The sequence below is a fragment of the Pseudophryne corroboree genome, chromosome 9, assembly GCF_028390025.1.
Source record: "Pseudophryne corroboree isolate aPseCor3 chromosome 9, aPseCor3.hap2, whole genome shotgun sequence".
Lineage (NCBI taxonomy): Eukaryota > Metazoa > Chordata > Amphibia > Anura > Myobatrachidae > Pseudophryne > Pseudophryne corroboree.
Window position 1 is genome coordinate 318,343,160 of NC_086452.1, and position 24,135 is coordinate 318,367,294.

The following is a 24,135-nucleotide window of genomic DNA, read 5'->3' on the forward strand; positions in this document are numbered from 1 at the left end:
TCTCCGAGATACTTCATGGCAGCCCTTACTCTTGGGATTGTATCCCATTCCTAACTTTAGACAGGGAATTTTTTTACTCACTTAGGGACCACCCACTTTGGGTATATAGCCCTGCTCCTCCCCTTCCTCCACTAGTCTTTTGAGTGTCTCCTGCGACCAGGCTATATTAAGACTTTACCAAGGGAGGGTATATTGTAGGCTGCCATGAAGCATCTCGGAGAAATGAAATTATCGGTAAGTATAATTTGCTTTTTTCTCCTACACTACTTCATGGCAGCCCTTACTCTTGGGATATACCAACGCTCAATATTGGGAGGGCAATATAAATACACAAGAGACGTTGTCCTAATGCTGAAAAGCATAACTCGTTTAATTCAATGCCCCCTAAAAGATACGTTTTCCAAAGTGGACGTCTACAACATCTACCACATAATGGCTAGAGAATGTATGTATGGAAGACTATGCAGCTGCTGCACATAAATCTTTCGCCGAGAGCCGTGCCTTCCTAGCCCAAGAAGCTGCAACAGCCCTGGTAGAGTGTGCCTTTAGCTCCTCCGGAACCTCACGACCATTTTGCTTGTAAATAAAACGTCAGGAGTCCCGTAATCCATCTGAAAATGGTTTGTTTCGTAGGTTTCTCGCCCTTTCTTGCTCCTGAATACAAAACAGGTGCTTTGTTTTACGAAACTCCTCAACTCTCTCCAAGTAGACTGAGATTGCTCTTATTAGATCCAAAATATGCATTCTCTCCTCATTCTGCGTATGCGTGTAGAATGATATTAATACAATGTCCTGATTCAAAATGGAAATCTGACACCACTTTAGCCAGAAAATCTGGATTAGCTCTTAGAACAAGTCTATCCGGAAAGAAATTGAGATAGGGCTCCTCGGACCATAGAGCCTGTAGCTCTCCAACTCTTCTGGTGAGGTGATGGCTACCAAAAACACTACTCTCCAAGTTAGAAATTTCATTGAGACGTCCTGTAACGGTTCAAACGGGGACAACATTAATGAATTCAAAACTAAATTTAAATCACATGGAGCGAGAACCGACCTAATCAGAGGTCTTATCCTTTTAATTGCCTGACAGAACTTCTTCACTAGGCCCTCGTCGGACAATCTTCGCTCCAACAGGACACTCAGAGCTGCTATCTGGACCTGGATAGTGGACACTGCCAGCCCCTTTTCAAAGCCATCAAACAAGAATTGTAAGACCTGAGACGTCCCTGCCTTCTGCGGGCTAAATCTTGAGCCGGACCAAGAAATGAAAGTCTTCCAGACTCTATAATAGACCTTAGAGGATACTTTTTTCTCGACTGAATCAGCAAACTCACGACTTGTTCAGATAAACCTTTGTTTTTCAATAATTGCCATCCAATTTCCATGCCGTCAAATGAAGTTGCTGTAGATTTTGGGTGCAGCAATGGACCCTGACGTAACAGATCCGTTACTAGCGGCAACATCCAAGGTTCTCCTACTGCCATCCTCAGTACTGAGGGAAACCACACTCTCTTCGGCCAATATGGGAGAACCATTATGATCTGCGCCCTTTCTTCCCTGATCTTTCTTAGAATACGTGCGATCATTGGAAACGGAGGGAAACAAATGCAAGCTTTAATCTCCACGGGAGAGAAAAGACATCCACTCCGCCACTCCTGGGAGACGATATCGGGAGAAGAACAGAGTAACTTTCGCATTGATGTGCGTGGCCATTAGATCTACCTGAGGCTGGCCGAATTTCTGTACAATCTGCCGTTCAATTCCCATTGTCCTGGTAGCACCTCTTGTCTGCTGAGGAAATCCGACAGACAAGAATTGTAAACAGAATTGTTTACTCCTGGAACATGTAGCGCTGACAGGGACTCGAAATGACCCTCTGCCCAACATAGTATGTTTGACACCTCTTCCATTAATACCTTGCCAATTGCCACTGCTACATTGTCTGAAAATATCCTGAGATGTCTCCCCTGAAATTGCTCCTGGAAATACTTCATCGCTTTCCACACGGCTCTCATTTCTCTGTGGTTTGAAGACAGTCTTTCTTCTTCCCGGTTCCACCTGCCTTGGCAGTTCTGCTGCAACAGGTGTGCCCCCCATCCGACTGCACTTGCATCTGTCATTAGAATAAGAATGTGACGATCTGACAAAGCAGTCTTTCTGTCGACCAGTTCAGTCTCCATCCACCAGTCTAGGGAGCGCCTTGCTTTTTGACATAACTTTATGCGATAATTCAGGGAATAACGTCTCCGACAGTAGCTTAGGATATCTAGCTGAAGATCCCCCATTCGCCATCTCGCCCAAGGGACTACGTCTATGGTGGAGGCCATCATACCTAAAGACACATCCCCTGGCGCAGTGTCACGCTGTTGCACTCTTTTAGCAGAGAAGCCAGATCCCGAATTTTTGAGCACCTTTCTTCCGAAATACCCATCATATAACTGATAGTATCCACCTGTACTTCCGAGAAACTGGATCTTTTGCCTTGGTTCTAGCTGGCTTTTTTTTTTTTTTTTTTTTCAGTTTATTAACCAGCCATGCTCTTGTAGGATCTGCAGCGTCACCTCCAATGCTTCCTTTACCTTCCGAACTGACTCTCCACATACTAGTAGGTCGTCCAGATATGACCAGATCGCTATTCCTCATCCTCTTATCACGGACACCAGTGCCGACAGGACCTTGGTAAATATCCCTGGATACGTCTTCAGACCGCAAGGGAGGCACGTAAACTGAAAATGTTTGTTAAATTGTCTGCGATCTAGTATAGTCCTGAAGTCTCCAGACGCCTTTTTTATCAGGAATATTCTGGAATAGAACCCGCTCTTTCTTTCTGAAGGCGGGACAGTCTCTATTGCTTTTGCCCTGATTAGTTTTTCTAAACTGTCCTCCGGGGCTCTTAATTCCAGACTCACAGTTGGTCTTTCCGAGATTACGAATTTGTCCTTTCTTGGGACCTCGGAGAACCCTATCCGGTTTCCCTGAGATATCACGTCCAATACCCACGTATCCCGAATTGAACTCTGCCACTGACTGACAAACTTCTGGAGTCTGGCTCCTACTGGAAAGGATACTGGGACCCTGCAATAGTCATTGTCTTCGTCCACCTTTCCTCTAAGCCCAACAAAAGGGCTGCCTATTCATCCCCGAGGAATATCTCCCCGTATAAGGTCGTCCTGGCCTATAACTTCTTGCCTTCTTAACTGCTGTCTGGAGGAAGGAAATGGAAATCTATTTCTTCTGTCTTGAGGTAACCTCGCTGATTTACCTCCTTACATCTTTTGTATAATGGCCTCTAGTTTATTGCCAAATAATAGAGAACCCTCGTACGGTAAGGGCACCAGTCGGTTTTTGGAATGCATACCTGCTGACCACGACCGAAGCCACAGGGCCTTTCTGGCCAATACACCTGCCGCCATGGACTTTGCTGCAAAATCCAGCATATCCAAAGAGGCTTCGCACAAATACTCTATGCCTTTAAGCATGAAACCTAGACTTCTTCGCAAATATTGTCTTGAGATCTTTTCCCCCACATCCGTGGACAACACTGATCCCCAAACTCTCAATGCTCTGGAAACAGACGCAACAGCCACACCAGACTTTAAAGACCCCACTGAGGACATGTGTAATTTCTTTATTACACTCCCCATACGCTTATCCATGTCATCCTTCAGGACTGCCCCGTCCTCTAACAGAATAGTAGTTTTGGACACCATTTCTGCCACTGCAGTCGATGCGACTTTAGGCACTGCACACCAGCCCACAAATTGCTCATCCTCTATCGGGAACATACGATCAACTCGTTTAATATTGCCAAGTCTCTTATCAATGTTTTGCCACTCCTTAGACACTACCTCCTTCAATGCTTTGTGAACCGGAAAACACCTGTTCTTTCTGGATTTGTCCCCAAACAGAACATCCTCATCATCATCACCTTAAGAGACTGCCCACAAGTTCCAAGTTACATTTTCTATCCTCCTCTTTCTCCTCTGACTCCGTACTAGAAGCCTGATAATCAACATAATTGCAATCACCAGAGGCTGATTCATCCTGAGAATCAATACTAGCCAGGGATCTAGATCTTTTATTTCCCTGCAAATCAGCCAGCTGTTCCTTAGTAACAAAGGATCTCTTAATCCAGTCCTTTAACACCTGTATCTGTCTGGATTGATTAGCCTGCTGAATATCACTCTGTGTACAGTCCTCACAGAACTTCACCTTCTCAGTAGAGGAAATTTTTTTTATCACAGGCTGCACACTGCCTATCTTTACACAGTCTCTTCTTAGGCGGAGACACACTACAAAATCACACCAAAAAATACTATTGAAAAAACCTACACTAACCAAGCTTTCCAGATAAAAAATTTAAAACAGAAAACAAAATGAAAATCTAGAAAAAAACATGCCCTCTATGAGGACTTACCTCTTTTGGACACTGACTGGCTTTTGGGGGGGAAGGCTCTCTTTCCATCCTGCTGGTAAGCACATATATCCTGCCCAGCTCATAGGAGTTTCTCATCACTCCTGGTGTGCAGCGCCATTTATTTTTAAAAACAAAACCATAGAGACAGGCGCTAAGCAGACCGTCCCACAGCCTAACCAGGACGGCCGCTCCAGCACTTCCGCCCGCTAGCCGCCGCACGCTGCCTCTCCTTACAGCGCTTCCGCCCGCCAGCCGTACATCCCCTTCACTGCGCTGCCCTTCCAGCCACCGCTACTTCCGGGTCCGCCGGAGACATGGGGCGCTGCGGCGAGCGGAGGAAACCTGCACCCGGGGAGACGGCTCTAGGCAGCGGTTCGGGAGGGAGCAGCATTACAGAGCGGGCGGACACCTTTAGCTGACAGCGGGGACTTACGTGACTGCCCCAAGCACACACAGCCTTCCCCAGGGAGCCACCCTCTTCCAGTACGGCTGCAATGAGGCGTATTACTAGGAAATAGAGGTAAATCCTGTAGCAAAAAACCATTACCCCGTCAAGCTAGGAGACAGGAAAAAGACTAGTGGAGGAAGGGGAGGAGCAGGGCTATATACCCAAAGTGGGTGGTCCCTAAGTGAGTAAAAAAATTCCCTGTCTAAAGTTAGGAATGGGATACAATCCCAAGAGTATGGGCTGCCATGAAGTAGTGTAGGAGAAAAACTACTGGTAGTTTTCTCTCCAAACATAATACCCTTTTTTGTGGTACCGGGGGTAACATCAGAAATGTGCAACACATTTTTCATTGCCTCAATCATGTAACGTGTGGCCCTATTGGAAGTTACATTAGTCTCATCGTCGTCGACACTGGAGTCAGTATCCGTGTCGACATCTGTGTCTGCCATCTGAGCTAGTGGGCGTTTTAGAGCCCCTGATGGCTTTTGAGACGCCTGGGCAGGCACAGGCTGAGAAGCCGGCTGTCCCATATTTGGTATGTTGTCAAACCTTTTATGTAAGGAGTCGACACTGTCACGTAGTTCCTTCCACATAACCATCCACTCAGGTGTCGGCCCCGCAGGGGGTGACATCACATTTATAGGCATCTGCTCCGCCTCCACATAAGCCTCCTCATCAAACATGTCGACACAGCCGTACCGACACCGCATACACACAGGGAATGCTCTGACAGAGGACAGGACCCCACAAAGCCTTTCGGGGAGACAGAGAGAGAGTATGCCAGCACACACCAGGAGCGCTAAATAACACAGGGATCCCACTATAAATGAGTTTTTTTTTTCCCTTATAGCTGCTTATATTATATATACTGCACCTAAATTTAGTGCCCCCCCTCTCTTTACCCTTATGTAGCTTGACACTGCAGGGGAGAGCCAGGGAGTGTCCTTCCAGCGGAGCTGTGAGGGAAAAATGGCGCCAGTGTGCTGAGGGAGATAGCCCCGCCCCTTTTCCGGCGGACTTCTCCCGCTTTTTCTGGAATTCTGGCAGGGGTATTTTTACACCTATATAGCCTTCCTGACTATATATGGTGTAGATTTGCCAGCCAAGGTGTATTATATTGCGCCCCCCCAGCGCCCTGCACCCATCAGTGACCGGAGTGTGAGGTGTGCATGAGGAGCAATGGCGCACAGCTGCAGTGCTGTGCGCTACCTTGTTGAAGACAGAAGTCTTCTGCCGCCGATTTTCCGGAACACTTCTTGCTTCTGGCTCTGTACAGGGGGCCGGCGGCGCGGCTCCGGGACCGAACGATCGAGGTCTGGTCCTGTGTTCGATCCCTCTGGAGCTAATGGTGTCCAGTAGCCTAAGAAACCCAAGCTACCTCCAGTCAGGTAGGTTCGCTTCTTCTCCCCTTAATCCCTCGCTGCAGTGAGTCTGTTGCCAGCAGATCTCACTGTAAAATAAAAAACCTAAATATACTTTCTTTCTAGGAGCTCAGGAGAGCCCCTAGTGTGCATCCAGCTCAGCCGGGCACAAGATTCTAACTGAAGTCTGGAGGAGGGTCATAGTGGGAGGAGCCAGTGCACACCAGTAGTCTAAAGCTTTCTTTTAGTTGTGCCCAGTCTCCTGCGGAGCCGCTATTCCCCATGGTCCTTACGGAGTCCCAGCATCCACTTAGGACGTCAGAGAAATAGCGCTGGTCGGCTGCTGGATCCTCTCATAGTGAAGCCCCACCCCTTCAATGGCGCGCGGTATTCCCGCTTTTTTTTATACTGGCTGAGGTAATCTGTTGCTTAAAATGGAGAGAACACAGTTTTAAGACTGTTTTTGCCAGTGTGGGTACAGTGTACTGAGACGCAGCTGTGTACTGTGTCTGGAGATGCAGTCCGCCCCGGTTTGAAGCCATGCGTCTCCGTACCCTCATGCCGCCATAATGTAAGACGACCCACTAGTCGCGACGCCGGCTTAGTACTCACCACTACATTTTTCTGCTCTGTTAGGGGTGGCGGCGTGCTGCGGGAATGTACGCTCGCCGTGGTGGGGCTTGTGAATAGTTACCTCAGGAGCTCAGTGTCCTGTCAGCGGGGAACGGGAACATTAACCCTTCAAGAGGTTGGTCCCCCCCTCCCCCAAGTCCCACGAAGCAGACAGGCTGGTGCCAACCAGCTCTGCCTGAAAATAACAAAAAATAAATGCAGAAAACTCTTCAGGAGCTTCCATAAGAGTGACCGGCTCCTCCGGGCACTTTTTCTAAACAGAGTCTGGTAGGAGAGGCATAGAGGGAGGAGCCAGCCTACACTATCAAATTCTTAAAGTGCCCATTGCTCCTAGTGGACTCGTCTATACCCCATGGTACATGGTACCAGTATCCTCTAGGACATAAGTTCTCAAACTCGGTCCTCAGGACCCCACACAGTGCATGTTTTGCAGGTAACCCAGTAGGTGCACAGGTGAATTACTCACTGACACATTTTTAAAGGTCCACAGGTGGAGTTAATTATTTCACTTGTCATTCTGTGAGGAGACCTGCAAAACATGCACTGTGTGGGGTCCTGAGAAAGAGTAAGCCTATAAAATAAAAAAAAAAAAAAAAAAAAGCATATGGCTGCTAAAAACCAGCATCTCTTTGACCATGGTCTGGCTCCTGCCGCACCAAACAAAAAAAATGAATTGCCTGAGCCAGGAGGCGGGGCTATAGGGGTCTGGCCCGTTGCATTCTGGGAGGCCAAAAGCTTTGATCGTTGGTGCCAATTTGCTGTCGCTACCTCACATCCTAACGTTTATCCTGTGGATAAGCTGTGGACCCCGCAGGAGAAAAATCTTTAGTAGACTACCTCTTAAATCAACGTATTTATCATGTATATTTTTATATGCAGTCATCACTGGATTGTTTGGATTTTGTGTCTCTACATTGGCTATACAACTAACAATTTGAGATTAATGTTGTGGTGCATCAAGTGAACACTCTTGATACTAAATATTCTAATATATTATTCACAATGTAAGAGTGCTTTTGTTCTGTGCAGCCTTGCACCCATTTAATCTAAACGGCTTCAATATGGACATAAAGCAAAAGTGCAGATTTTATTTGTAAGCTTTAAGTAAGCCATCTGAAATATTCTAAAACAAAATCATGCACGATTGACATTAAGGAGCAGAATATATTTTACTAATCTACAGAACTCTTACCTTCCCAGGTGCCAAATCCTTGAGTCCGGCAATTGTTATCTTATCCTCCGGATGAATCTTCTCATAGTCTGTTGGGTCAGCGAAGGTGAGAGGTAGGAGTCCCTGCTTCTTCAGGTTGGTTTCTGGAATAAATCTAGCATTAGGACGCTACGAGAATACTTAAATCATTTCCCGAGTCTAGTGGGTGACAGACAGGTCTACCCTAAGGAGACAAGGCATCCTTTCTTCTTCCCCAAAAGTGTATAATACAATTTAAGCTCTGTCCTACTAACCTCCCTTCTAGAATATCCTCACGGCTGATTGAAAGGTTTGTTATTTAGACAAACCAACAAGGTGACTGTTAGTAGTGACACCATTTGTCAAAGCTGCTTAGAGATTGCCCTCTAACCATCACTATCAGTCACCTCAGCCCCGATCACTACTTACTTCATCCCCCAGGAGGTTCAGATTAAAAATAAGATTTTACTCACCGGTAAATCTATTTCTCGTAGTCCGTAGTGGATGCTGGGACTCCGTAAGGACCATGGGGAATAGCGGCTCCACAGGAGACTGGGCACAACTAAAGAAAGCTTTAGGACTACCTGGTGTGCACTGGCTCCTCCCACTATGACCCTCCTCCAGACCTCAGTTAGGATACTGTGCCCGGAAGAGCTGACACAATAAGGAAGGATTTTGAATCCCTGGTAAGACTTATACCAGCCACACCAATCACACCGTATAACTCGTGATACTATACCCAGTTAACAGTATGAAATATAACTGAGCCTCTCAACAGATGGCTCAACAATAACCCTTTAGTTAGGCAATAACTATATACAAGTATTGCAGACAATCCGCACTTGAGATGGGCGCCCAGCATCCACTACGGACTACGAGAAATAGATTTACCGGTGAGTAAAATCTTATTTTCTCTGACGTCCTAAGTGGATGCTGGGACTCCGTAAGGACCATGGGGATTATACCAAAGCTCCCAAACGGGCGGGAGAGTGCGGATGACTCTGTAGCACCGAATGAGCAAACTCTAGGTCCTCCTCAGCCATGGTATCAAACTTGTAGACTCTTGCAAAAAAGTGTTTGAACCCGACCAAGTAACAGCTCGGCAAAATTGTAAAGCCGAGACCCCTCGGGCAGCCGCCCAAGAAGAGCCCCTTTCCTCGTGGTATGGGCTTTTACAGATTTAGGGTGCGGCAGTCCAGCCGCAGAATGTGCAAGTTGAATCATGCTACAGATCCAGCGAGCAATAGTCTGCTTAGAAGCACCCAGCTTGTTGGGTGCATATAGGATAAATAGCAAGTCAGTTTTCCCGACTCCAGCCGTCCTGGAAACATATTTTTCAGGGCCCTGACTACGTCCAGTAACTTGGAATCCTCCAAGTCCCAAGTAGCCGCAGGCACCACAATAGGTTGGTTCACATGAAACACTGATACCACCTTAGGAAGAAATTGGTAACGAGTCCTCAATTCCACCCTATCCATATAAAAAAAATCAGATAAGGGCTTTTGCATGATAAAGCCGCCAATTCTGATACACGCCTGGCCGACGCCAAGGCCAACAGCATGACCTCTTTCCACGTGAGGTATTTTAGCTCCACGGATTTAAGTGGCTCAACCCAATGCGACTTCAGGAAATCCAACAACACGTTGAGATCCCACGGTGCCACTGGAGGCACAAACAGGGGCTGACTATGCAGCACTCCCTTAACAAAAGTCTGAACTTCAGGCAGTGAAGCCAGTTCTATTTTGGAAGAAAATCGATAGAGCCGAAATCTGGACCTTAATGGAACCCAATTTTAGGCCCAAGTCACCCCTGACTGTAGGAAGTGCAGAAATCGACCTAGCTGAAATTCATCCGTTGGGGCCTTCCTGGCCTCACAGCACGCAACATATTTCCGCCATATGCGGTGATCATGGTTTGCGCTCACTTCTTTCCTAGCTTTAATTAGCGTAGGGATAACTTCCTCCGGAATGCCCTTTTCCTTTAGGATCCGGCGTTCAACCGCCATGCCGTCAAACGCAGCCGCGGTACGTCTTGGAACAGACAGGCCCCCTGCTGCAGCAGGTCCTGTCTGAGATCATTTCTTGGAGTTCTGGGTACCAAGCTCTTCTTGGCCAATCCGGAACAATGAGTATAGTTCTTACTCCTCTCCTTCTTATTATTCTCATTACCCTGGGTATGAGAGGCAGAGAAGGGAACACATACACCGACTGGTACACCCACGGTGTTACCAGAGCGTCCACAGCTATCGTCTGAGGGTCCTTCGACCTGGCGCAATATCTTTTTAGCTTTTTGTTGAGGCGGGACGCCATCATGTCCACCTGTGGCCTTTCCCAACGGTGTACAATCATTTGGAAGACTTCTGGATGAAGTCCCCACTCTCCCGGGTGGAGGTCGTGTCTGCTGAGAGTCTGCTTCCCAGATGTCCACTCCGGGAATGAACACTGCTGACCGTGCTAACACATGATTTTCCGCCCATCGGAGAATCCTTGTGGCTTCTGCCATCGCCATCCTGCTTCTTGTGCCGCCCTGTCGGTTTACATGAGCGACCGCCGTGATGTTGTCTGACTGGATCAGTACCGGCTGGTTTTGAAGCAGGGGTTTTGCCTTGACTTAGGGCATTGTAAATGGCCCTTAGTTCCAGAATATTTATGTGTAGGGAAGTCTCCTGACTTGACCATAGTCCTTGGAAGTTTCTTCCCTGTGTGACTGCCCCCCAGCCTCGAAGGCTGGCATCCGTGGTAACCAGGACCCAGTCCTGTATGCCGAATCTGCGGCCCTCTAGAAGATGAGCACTCTGCAGCCACCACAACAGTGACACCCTGGCCCTTGGAGACAGGGTTATCCGCCGATGCATCTGAAGATGCGACCCGGACCACTTGTCCAACAGATCCCACTGGAAGATCCTTGCATGGAACCTGCCGAATGGAATTTCTTCGTAAGAAGCTACCATCTTTCCCAGGGCTCACGTGCATTGATGCACAGACACCTGTATTTGTATTAGGAGGTCTCTGTCTAGAGACGACAACTCCTTGGACTTCTCCTCCGGGAGAAACCCTTTTTTCTGTTCTGTGTCCAGAACCATACCCAGGAACAGTAGACGCGTCGTAGGAACCAGCTGCGACTTTGGAATATTCAGAATCCGCCGTGCTGTTGTAGCACTTCCCGAGATAGTGCTACTCCGACGAACAACTGCTACCTGGACCTCGCCTTTATAAGGAGATCGTCCAATTACGGGATAATTATTTCGGCCATTACCTTGGTAAATACCCTCGGTGCCGGGGACAGACCAACGGCAACGTCTGGAATTGGTAATGACAAACCTGTACCACAATTTTGAGGTACTCCTGGTGAGGAGGGTAAATAGGGACATGCAGGTAAGCATCGTTGATGTCCAGTGATACCATGAAATTCTCCAGGCTTGCAATAATCGCCCTGAGCGATTCCATTTTGAACTTGAACCTTCGTATATAAGTGTTCAAGAATTTCAATTTTAGAATGGGTCTCACCGAACCGTATGGTTTCGGTACCACAAACATTTTGGAATAGTAACCCTGGCCTTGTTGAAGGAGAGGTACCTTGATTTCACCTGCTGGAAGTACAGCTTGTGAATTGCCGCCAGTACTACCTCCCTTTCTCCGAGGGCAGCAGGCAAGGCTGATGTGAGGTAACGGCGAGGGGGAGTCGCCTCGAACTCCAGCTTGTATCCCTGTGATACTACTTGCAGAGCCTAGGGATCCACCTGTGGGCAAGCCCACTGGTCCCTGAAGTTCCCGAGACGCGCCCCCACCGCACCGGTCTCCACCTGTGGAGCCCCAGCGTCATGCGGTGGACTCAGAGGAAGCGGGGGAAGATTTTTGATCCTGGGAACTGGCTGTCTGGTGCAGCTTTTTCCTTCTTCCCTTGTCTCTGTTCAGAAAGGAAGCGCCTTTGACCCGCTTGCTTTTCTGAAGCCGAAAGGACTGTACCTGAAAATACGGTGCTTTCTTAGGCTGTGAGGAAACCTGAGGTAAAACATTTTCTTCCCAGCTGTTGCTGTGGATACGAGGTCCCAGAGACCATCCCCAAACAATTCCTCACCCTTATAAGGCAGAATCTCCATGTGCCTTTTAAAGTCAGCATCACCTGTCCACTGCTGGGTCTCTAATACCCTCCTGGCAGAATGGACATTGGCTTAATTCTGGATGCCAGCCGGCAAATATCCCTCTATGCATCCCTCATATATAAGACGACGTCTTTAATATGCTCTATGTTAGCAAAATATTATCTCTGTCTAGGGTATTAATATTGACAGGGTATCAGACCACGCTGCAGCAGCACTATTCATGCTGAGGCAATTGCAGGTCTCCGTATAGTACGAGTGTGTATATACAGACTTCAGGATAGCCTCCTGCTTTTTATCAGCAGGCTCCTTCAAAGTGGCCGTATCCTAAGACGGCAGTGCCACCTTTTTTGACAAACGTGTGAGCGCCTTATCCACCCTAGGGGATATCTCCCAACATGACTTATCCTCTGGCGGGAAAGGGTACTCCATCAGTAACTTTTTAGAAATTACCAGTTTCTTATCGGGGGAACCCACGCTTCTTTACACACTTCATTCACTCATCTGATGGGGGAACAAAACACTGGCTGCTTTTTCTCCCCAAACATAAAACCCCTTTTATGTGGTACTTGGGTTCATGTCAGAAATGTGTAACACATTTTTCATTGCCGAGATCATGCAACGGATGTTCCTAGTGGATTGTGTATATGTCTCAATCTCGTCGACACTGGAGTCAGACTCCGTGTCGACATCTGTGTCTGCCATCTGAGGTAACGGGCGTTTTTTGAGCCCCTGATGGCCTTTCTTGCTTCTGGCTCTGTAAGGGGGACGGCGGCGCGGCTCCGGGACCGAACGATCAAAGTCGGGTCCTGTGTTCGATCCCTCTGGAGCTAATGGTGTCCAGTAGCCTAAGAAGCCCAAACTATCTCCAGTCAGGTAGGTTCGCTTCTTCTCCCCTTAGTCCCTCGCTGCAGTGAGTCTGTTGCCAGCAGATCTCACTGTAAAATAAAAAACCTAAAATATACTTTCTTTCTAGGAGCTCAGGAGAGCCCCTAGTGTGCATCCAGCTCAGCCGGGCACAAGATTCTAACTGAGGTCTGGAGGAGGGTCATAGTGGGAGGAGCCAGTGCACACCAGGTAGTCCTAAAGCTTTCTTTAGTTGTGCCCAGTCTCCTGCGGAGCCGCTATTCCCCATGGTCCTTACGGAGTCCCAGCATCCACTTAGGACGTCAGAGAAAAGGGTTTGCTAGGCAACACCAGGAAAAGTGAGAGCAGATGTTTTGGCAGCAACTTCTCATTTTTATTACTACATCCTCCACAGCTGGTCTCATCACTCAACACAGTTTCATAGGATTCCAAAGGTGTGGAATATGTAAATTTAGCAAATGCAGCACTACATGCTATAGCAGGCACAGGTTCATGTAGGCTGAAGTGACAGACCTCATAAGAAGGTTTTATTGGTCATTGTGCAGCAGCACCTGATTGGTCCTGCACCTTTCAACTGAGAGACTTCAAAGGACAAACCATGAAATATACAGACTCTATCACCATGTATTGGCTATCCAGGAACACATGTAGCCCTGACCACCATTTTATCCATGAATAAGGTTGGTGTACAGGGACTGCTGCAATTGGAATGAATGTACGAAAAAGGTTACAGACCACCTTCCTGATCACTCCACAGGACAAGCAGAGACTGCTAGTCAAACAAGGATAAGTACTACAGTATCCTATGAATATATATATATATATATATATATATATATATATATATATATATATATATATATATATATATATATATATATATATATATATATATATATATATATAAAATACCCGCTCTCCCCCTCCCACCCAGCAGCATTGCACACTGAACCACTATTCATGGCTTCAGTACTACAGTATCTATGATATTGTATTTTGTACACCCTATGTGGCATAAGGCGCACGCTTCACCTCATATTCCCAATAGGTGTCGAAGTTGCTATGGCTTGTTAGCATGCCCAAGAGGTTAAAGCCAGCGCCATGTGTAGCCTGCGTCTCTGGTTCGAGGCCCAGGCAGGGCTAAATTGTAAATTTTTTTTTTTTTCAGAATTGTGAACCTGAGATGAACGGTCTTTGACAAACTTCCTGTGCGTTTTTTTACACCAGGACTCTTTACATCAGGTAACGGCAGTTTACGGACGGCCCATTAAAAGGGTTGAAAACAAAGTCCAGAGCAGTTTAGTGTATTGTTAATAAACAAAGAATGCACGCAACAAATTACTGAATTCTTAATTACAATCAACTGCAGCTCTGCATCCATGACAAAACGCTGTTCAGGATTAGTGTACAGTGTAACGAATGACTGTTTCCATGAGCCAATTGGCAAGCGACGCTACAGAGGCTTCATTGGTTATTTGACACATGCGCAGTGCAGTTTAGGAAGAGTGATATCTAGTGGACAGAAAGTTATTACAGTCTCAGTCATTCCAGCACCTCAGTAAGTTACAACGTTCTGTTACAGGCAGTGGCACTGCAAGGATCGCTATACGGCGAATGAGGCAAAGACGTAGCAGGATACATCTGAAAAAACGTGTCCCCATCAAATTTATTTAGGGGGGGGGGGGGGGGAACGGGAGAGTGGGAATACTTCAGTACTAGTAGAAAGAACATCTGTGAAATGCCCACTGCCACAGATGAACTGAGAAAATCTGCTATCTTTTGGCTGCTACATGCAATATAAAAGTAGAGCGAGATCTCAAATACTTTTCTGGCCATGACAATTGTTTATACTTCTGCCTCTTATGCCACCTAATGAAATAGGATTTTGGTACTTACCAGGTAAATCCTTTTCTTTAAATCCGTAGGGGGCACTGGAGTACTCTTGGGATATGGACGGGCTTCCGTAGGAACAGCACTGAATATTTGATTTTTTAGAACACTCCACCCCTCCATATCCCAGAGTACCTCAGTGTACTACCTCAGTGTTTTTTACTGAGCCGAACCGGAACTATAGAGAGGTTGACAATGGAGAATTCTTATAACATAACGGACAACAACAAAGTTGACACAACGTTACTGACAACTAAACAGTTGACACCATAACCGATAGACCTTTATAATTTGAACCAAATCGGTGAAAATGTGGTACCATAAGCTCCTCTGAGCTTAATACAACCCAGGTAAAACTGCTCTGGGTCGGCGTCCAGTGCCCCCTATGGATTCAAAGAAAAGGATTTACCTGGTAAGTACCAAAATCCTACTTTCTTTATCATCCACTAGGGGTCACTGAAGTACTCTTGGGACGTACCAAAGCTTCCCCCGTGGGCGGGAGAGCTGTTTGGCACCTGTAACACTAGGCGGCCAAAGCTAGATGCTGATGCCGCAAACGTATCAAACTTGTAAAAGCGCACAAACGTGTGCACTGAAGACCATGTAGCCGCACGGCAAAGCTGCGTCGTAGAAGCTCCTCGACCAGCTGCCCATGAAGTTCCCACAGAACGTGTGGAATGAGCGGTTACTGATGTAGGTGGTTGTAACCTAGCATGAAGGTAAGCCTGACGTACGGTTAGTTTTATCCATCTGGATAAGGTTTGTTTAGACGCTGGCCAACCCATCTTGGCAGCATCATAGAGAACAAACAACGTATCCGTCTTACGAACTGACGACGTTCGGGATACATAAACGCGTAATGCGCGTACCACATCCAGAGTTCCAGAATGTGCTGTCAACACAGGAACTACTATTGGTTGATTGATGTGAAAAGATGACACTACCTTTGGTAAGAAAGCGGGATTCGTCCGAAGTTCCGCTCTGTCATCATGAAACACCAAATACGGTGACTTGCATGACAAGGCACCCAAATCCGAAACACGCCTTGCCGAAGCTAAGGCTAGAAGAAAAATTGTTTTCCAAGTGAGAAACTTTATATCCACTTGCTGTAAGGGTTCAAAATATGAAGACTGTAAGAACTCTAAAACCAGATTCAAGTCCCATGGCGCTGTAGGTGGAATGAATGGAGGCTGTACTCTGAGGACACCTTGGAGAAAAGTGCGTATAGACGGCAATAGAGCCAATCGTCTTTGAAAGTAAATTGACAAAGCAGATACCTGCACCTTTAGTGTAGATAAACGCAGTCCTTCATCTAACCCTGTTTGTAGAAACAACAAAAGGCGGTATAACTTGAAAGATGATGTCGGAAACTTCCGCGCCTCACACCAACCTATATAGGCACGCCATATTCTGTAATAATGAGCTGCCGTAACCGGCTTCCTAGCTCGTAACATGGTTGGTATAACCGAATCTGGAATGCCCTCTCTTCTTAAGAGGGCGGTCTCAACAGCCACCCCGTCAAACGCAGCCGCGCTAAATCGGTGTAAAGGAACGGACCCTGTTGTAACAGGTCTGGACGTAGTGGGAGCGGCCAAGACTAGTCTGCGAGTAGTCCTCGGAGATCCGAGAACCAAGCTCTCCGAGGCCAATGAGGCGCCACTAGTATGACTGTGACAGACTCTTGATACGTTTTAGCACCAGAGGGAGCAACGGAAACGGTGGAAACAGATACACAAGACTGTACGGCCACGCGACAGTGAGAGCGTCCACCGCCACTGCCTTTGGATCTCTTGTTCTGGACACATACTGGAACGTTTGGCGATTGTGTTGAGACGCCATCAGGTCCACCTGAGGATAACCCCATCGCTGAACCAACATGTGAAACACTTCTGGATTTAATGCCCATTCGCCTGGATGAAAATCCCGACGACTGAGATAATCCGCTTCCCAGTTGTCCACTCCCGGAATGAACACGGCCGACAATATCACCTGGTGGCATTCCGCCCAATTGAGGATTCGAGCTACTTCCCGCATTGCCATGCGGCTTCTCGTTCCTCCTTGTTTGTTGATGTATGCGACCGCCGTCGCATTGTCTGACTGCACTTGGACAGGCTGAGAGCGAAGCATGTGCACTGCTTGTCGTAGCGCATTGTAAATTGCGCGGAGTTCCAGGACATTTATAGACAGCAATTTTTCGTGATCCGCCCAGAGACCCTGGAGCTGACAATTTTGAATTACCGCTCCCCAACCTCTGAGACTGGCGTCCGTAGTTAGAATTATCCAATTCCAGCCTCCGAACCGTCTTCCTGCGGTTAAATGGTGTTCCTTGAGCCACCAGAGCAGAGATACTCTTGCCCTTGGCGACAACCTCACTCTGTGGTGAATCTGCAGATGCGAGCCTGTTGGAATTAGATGTGATTTCTCGAAGATGACAATCCAACCGTGGTGAACCAGTACATCGTATGTTAGCAACGCATGTTGGAGAAGTATCTGTTGAGACGGAGCTTTGATGAGCAGATCGTCTAAATACGGAACTATTGTCACTCCCAGGGATCTGAGATGAGCTATCATCACAGACATCACTTTGGTGAATACCCGAGGCGCTGATGACAGGCCAAACGGTAGAGCCTGAAACTGGTAATGGTTCTGGCATATTGCAAACCGTAAGAATTTCTGATGAGGCTGCCAAATTGGAATGTGTAAGTACGCATCCTTGAGATCTAGCGCAATCATAAATTCCTTTGGCTCTAAACCCGCAATCACCGAGCGCAGAGACTCCATTTTGAATCTGTAGTAAGTTAAGTACTGATTGAGACCCTTTAAGTTCAATATTGGTCTGACTGAGCCATCCGGCTTTGGTACCACAAACAGACTTGAATAATAACCCTGACCCTGTTGGTGTACAGGGACCGGAATCAAAACTGCCGAATCCAGTAGGGACTGAATGGCAATTTGCAGAACCGTCCTCTTGTCGTCCGACAGAGGCAATCCTGTCTTGAAAAACCGCAGAGGCGGAAGACAGTCGAACTCTATTTTGTAACCTTTTAACACTAAATTGCGGATCCACCCATCCGCGGATGTGTGGAACCACGCCAAATGGAACGTCTGAAGGAGTGCTCCCACAATCGGAGAACCGAGATGGGCTGGTAGCCCGTCATGCCACTGGCTTGTCGGTAACCTTAGCGTCCTGGCGAGTTGTGTTGGTTTGTTGGAAACCACGTCCGTGACCACGTCTAGCAGGTGTGGCTGTTCCTCTGCCACGTCCTCGAAAGGGCTGAGGTCTAAAGGATTTGAACGAAGGTCTAAAGGATTTGAACGAAGGTCTAAAGGATTTGAACGAAGGTCTAAAGGATTTGAACGAAGGTCTAAAGGATTTGAACGAAGGTCTAAAGGATTTGAACGAAGGTCTAAAGGATTTGAACGAAGGTCTAAAGGATTTGAACGAAGGTCTAAAGGATTTGAACGAAGGTCTAAAGGATTTGAACGAAGGTCTAAAGGATTTGAACGAAGGTCTAAAGGATTTGAACGAAGGTCCAGCGTACCTCCTTCTTGATACCGGTGGAGGCAATGGTAAGAAAACAGACTTACCTCCCGTAGCCTCAGCAATCCATGCGTCCAATTCAGGACCAAACAACTTCTTGCCATCGTAAGGCAACGCCTCTATACCTCGTTTGACCTCTGCCTCCGCATGATAAGCACACAGCCAGAGTGCTCTTCGTGCCGTAACTAGCGACGATGAAATACGAGAAGTGAGCTGACAGACGTCAGTAGACGCTGTACAGAGATACTCTACAGTCTCAACCATTTGATTTACAAGAAGTATCAGGTTTTCGTCATGTAAAGCAGATTTGAGTTCTGTAAGCCATATTATGAGCGCCTTAGTGACCCAAATGCCAACCAATCCAGGTCTCAGCATCACACCTGCTGCTACATACATGGATTTTAGCATAGTTTCCATCTTGCGATCTGAAGAATCTTTAAGCGTAGTAGCTGCTGGCACTGGTATGGTTAATTTCTTGGTAAGCTTTGACACTGAAGAATCAACTATTGGCGGATTCTCCCATGTACATGTTACCGAGTCTGGAAACGGGTAACTAGACTTAAATCTGCGAGGTATAGAAAACCGTTTATCTGGATTCTGTCGTCTACTAACATCTGATTAAGGGATTCCGACACAGGAAAACTTATTGGAGTTTTTTTTTTTGTCGTTTAGTAAATACGACCTGATCATTTGTGAGAGGCTCCTCAGTTTCAGTAAACTTCAGAGACTGACGTACCGCTCTGATGAGATCATCAATACCAGAACTGTTAAAATCCTCGCCATCTGACTCCACTTCGCCCTCCTCACCCTCATCTTGTTCCGTGAGGTCTGGCATGGAATCGTCAGAATGCAACATAGCCGAAACAGGTAAATCATAAGACATATGAAATTTATCCAGTTTACCCAAAATGGATTTGGACCTTACGCAAGGCTGAGACGCCTCCGGTAGTTCTGGCGGTCTAACCCTAGACTCAGATCTTGCCGTTTCCCGCTCCTGACGAGCGGCGGTCAATTCTGATTGTAACCTATCTAGTACATTTACTAACATACCCCACGGAGGGTCCGGTGAGGACATTGGTTGTAAAACTGGAGCAGAAATGGTATTCTGAACCGAATCCACAAAACATACTGTACATGTGGTAGATCCATCCGGTAACACTGCTACAGATTTTGCAATTATGCTTTTTAGTTTTTGCTGGTGCCTTACTCATTATGTCGACAGACAATACACAAAAAACAGACACTTGCACGACTCAGTAAAATAGTAGTAAGGTGTACGTATGTATACGTGTACGTATGTATGTGTATATTATATATATATATATATATATATATATATATATATATATATATATATATATATATATATATATATATATATATATATATATATATATATATATATATATATATGTGTGTATGTATCTGGCCAAGTGCAGTACACGTGGCCAGTACTATGAAATGTGATCCCAAATTCCTACTAACACCCCTGCGCCTCCGGTGGAATAGAGATGTAGTACTGGAACTTTCTGGAATCACAGCAGGAAGACACAGGAAGCATGGTTAAAATGGCCCCCATGCTTATACATATAATCACAGTGTAGTTTCATACTGATATTATTAACAGCCTCCCTGCCAGTATAAACCTCATTATATAGCTATATAAATGTGTGCTATACTACCAACAGCCTGTTGCTGCTGTCCTTTCTCCCCCCCCCCTCGCATCTGCTCCATAGCGTGCAGTGCGGGCCGGGCAGCGGGCACCCCGGGACCTGGAAGACTGGGAGCGCGTGTCAGCGCTATGAGACACGGGCAGCAGCGGATCAAGCGGCGGCCGGAGCAGCGGGAGAAGCGGCGGGCGGACCCGTTCAGAGACGCGGGTATTGTAAGAAGCACCGGAGCAGCGTTATGAGACCCGGCGGCCGGAGCAGCGAGAGAAGCGGCGGGCGGACCCGACTTCAGAGACGCGGGAGCAGTGTAAGACAGCGGGCGCCTATGTTACCCGGCGACCGGAGCAGCTGCGGCGGGCGGCAGTCAGCCGAAAGACACCAGCGCCTTCTCCACACCTCGGGGCGGCAGCGGAAGCTGACCGCCCCGTTCTCCCCCCTCACATACCTGCAATTGTTGCTTCTGTGATGAGGCTCCGACGGGGCTTCTCAGTAAGCGCCGGCCAGCCTGCAGGATGTGTGTGTGTGGCTGTGAGGGAGCTCTTTCAGAGAGGCCCGACACGCCCCTGCTGCTATCAGCAGCTGCACTATCCCTGACCCTGCCTTTTGGAAGGGGGAAAGGGATGTATAGAATAGAAAAATATAAAAATAAAAATTCAAAGTAATTGTGACTCTTAGCCACAGAGCTGTTACTACTTCGAGCACAGAAAAAACACTGAGGTAGTACACTGAGGTACTCTGGGATATGGAGGGGTGGAGTGTTCTAAAATAAGAATTTACTTACCGATAATTCTATTTCTCGTAGTCCGTAGTGGATGCTGGGAACTCCGTAAGGACCATGGGGAATAGCGGCTCCGCAGGAGACTGGGCACAAAAGTAAAGCTTTAGGACTACCTGGTGTGCACTGGCTCCTCCCCCTATGACCCTCCTCCAAGCCTCAGTTAGGATACTGTGCCCGGACGAGCGTACACAATAAGGAAGGATTCATGAATCCCGGGTAAGACTCATACCAGCCACACCAATCACACCGTACAACCTGTGATCTGAACCCAGTTAACAGCATGATAACAGAGGAGCCTCTGAAAAGATGGCTCACAACAATAACCCGATTTTTGTAACAATAACTATGTACAAGTATTGCAGACAATCCGCACTTGGGATGGGCGCCCAGCATCCACTACGGACTACGAGAAATAGAATTATCGGTAAGTAAATTCTTATTTTATCTGACGTCCTAGTGGATGCTGGGAACTCCGTAAGGACCATGGGGATTATACCAAAGCTCCCAAACGGGCGGAAGAGTGCGGATGACTCTGCAGCACCGAATGAGAGAACTCCAGGTCCTCCTCAGCCAGGGTATCAAATTTGTAGAATTTAGCAAACGTGTTTGCCCCTGACCAAGTAGCTGCTCTGCAAAGTTGTAAAGCCGAGACCCCTCGGGCAGCCGCCCAAGATGAGCCCACCTTCCTTGTGGAATGGGCTTTTACAGATTTTGTCTGTGGCAGGCCTGCCACAGAATGTGCAAGCTGAATTGTACTACAAATCCAACGAGCAATCGTCTGCTTAGAAGCAGGAGCACCCAGCTTGTTGGGTGCATACAGGATAAACAGCGAGTCAGATTTTCTGACTCCAGCCGTCCTGGACACATATATATTCAGGGCCCTGACTACGTCCAGCAACTTGGAATCCTCCAAGTCCCTAGTAGCCGCAGGCACCACAATAGGCTGGTTTAAGTGAAATGCTGAAACCACCTTAGGGAGAAATTGAGGACGAGTCCTCAATTCTGCCCTGTCCGTATGAAAAATTAGGTAAGGGCTTTTATAGGATAAAGCCGCCAATTCTGATACACGCCTGGCTGAAGCCAGGGCTAACAGCATTACCACTTTCCATGTGAGATATTTTAAGTCCACAGTGGTGAGTGGTTCAAACCAATGTGATTTTAGGAATCCCAAAACTACATTGAGATCCCAAGGTGCCACTGGAGGCACAAAAGGAGGCTGTATATGCAGTACTCCCTTGACAAACGTCTGAACTTCAGGAACAGAAGCTAGTTCTTTTTGGAAGAATATTGACAGGGCCGAAATTTTAACCTTAATGGACCCTAATTTGAGGCCCAGACAGTCCTGTTTGCAGGAAATGCAGGAATCGACCCAGTTGAAATTCCTCTGTAGGGGCCTTCCTGGCCTCGCACCACGCAACATATTTACGCCAAATACGGTGATAATGTTGTACGGTTACATCCTTCCTGGCTTTGATCAGGGTAGGGATGACTTCATCCGGAATGCCTTTTTCCTTCAGGATCCGGCGTTCAACCGCCATGCCGTCAAACGCAGCCGCGGTAAGTCTTGGAACAGACATGGTCCCTGCTGGAGCAGGTCCTTTCTTAGAGGTAGAGGCCACGGGTCTTCCGTGAGCATCTCTTGAATTTCCGGGTACCAAGTCCTTCTTGGCCAATCCGGAGCCACGAGTATAGTCTTTACTCCTCTCCTTCTTATGATTCTCAGTACTTTTGGTATGAGAGGAAGAGGAGGGAACACATATACCGACTGGTACACCCACGGTGTTACCAGAGCGTCCACAGCTATTGCCTGAGGGTCCCTTGACCTGGCGCAATATCGGTCCAGTTTTTTGTTGAGGCGGGACGCCATCATGTCCACCTTTGGTTTTTCCCAACGGTTCACAATCATGTGGAAGACTTCTGGGTGAAGTCCCCACTTCTGCTGAGGAAGTCTGCTTCCCAGTTGTCCACTCCCGGAATGAACAGCACTGTCAGCAGTATCACATGATTTTCCGCCCAGCGAAGAATCCTTGCCACTTCCATCATTGCCCTCCTGCTTCTTGTGCCGCCCTGTCTGTTTACGTGGGCGACTGCCGTGATGTTGTCCGACTGTATCAACACCGGCTGACCCTGAAGTAGAGGTCTTGCCTGACTTAGGGCATTGTAAATGGCCCTTAGTTCCAGGATATTTATGTGAAGTGACGTTTCCATGCTTGACCACAAGCCCTGGAAATTTTTTCCCTGTGTGACTGCTCCCCAGCCTCTCAGGCTGGCATCCGTGGTCACCAGGACCCAATCCTGAATGCCGAATCTGCGGCCCTCTAGGAGATGAGCACTCTGTAACCACCACAGGAGAGACACCCTTGTCCTTGGAGACAGGGTTATCCGCTGATGCATTTGAAGATGCGATCCGGACCATTTGTCCAGCAGATCCCACTGAAAAGTTCTTGCGTGGAATCTGCCGAATGGAATCGCTTCGTAAGAAGCCACCATCTTTCCCAGGACCCTTGTGCATTGATGTACTGACACTTGGCCTGGTCTTAGGAGGTTCCTGACTAGGTCGGATAACTCCCTGGCTTTCTCTTCCGGGAGAAACACCTTTTTCTGTACTGTGTCCAGAATCATCCCTAGGAACAGCAGACGTGTCGTCGGAATCCGCTGCGATTTTGGAATATTTAGAATCCATCCGTGCTGTCGTAGTACTACTTGAGATAGTGCTACTCCGACCTCTAACTGTTCTCTGGACCTTGCCCTTATCAGGAGATCGTCCAAGTAAGGGATAATTAAGACGCCTTTTCTTCGAAGAAGAATCATCATTTCGGCCATTACCTTGGTAAAGACCCGGGGTGCCGTGGACAATCCAAACGGCAGCGTCTGAAACGGATAGTGACAGTTCTGTACCACAAACCTGAGGTACCCTTGGTGAGAAGGGCAAATTGGGACATGGAGGTAAGCATCCTTGATGTCCAGCGACACCATATAGTCCCCTTCTTCCAGGTTCGCTATCACTGCTCTGAGTGACTCCATCTTGAACTTGAACCTTTTTATGTAAGTGTTCAAGGATTTCAGATTTAAAATGAGTCTCACCGAGCCGTCCGGCTTGGGTACCACAAACAGCGTGGAATAATACCCCTTTCCCTGTTGTAGGAGGGGTACCTTGATTATCACCTGCTGGGAATACAGCTTGTGAATGGCTTCCAATATCGCCTCCCTGTCGGGGGGAGACGTTGGTAAAGCAGACTTCA

At 47.5% G+C, this 24,135-nt stretch overlaps 1 protein-coding gene across 1 annotated transcript in view; it reads right to left on the bottom strand.

Moving 5' to 3' along the window:
* The window catches only part of ACO2 (aconitase 2), a 215,320-nt gene that overhangs the window by 33,030 nt on the left and 158,155 nt on the right, over positions 1-24,135 (bottom strand). Inside the window, exon 16 of the mRNA XM_063940467.1 lies at positions 8,052-8,173. Coding sequence (XP_063796537.1) covers positions 8,052-8,173 — 122 coding nt within the window. The remainder of the gene's footprint in view (positions 1-8,051; positions 8,174-24,135) is intronic.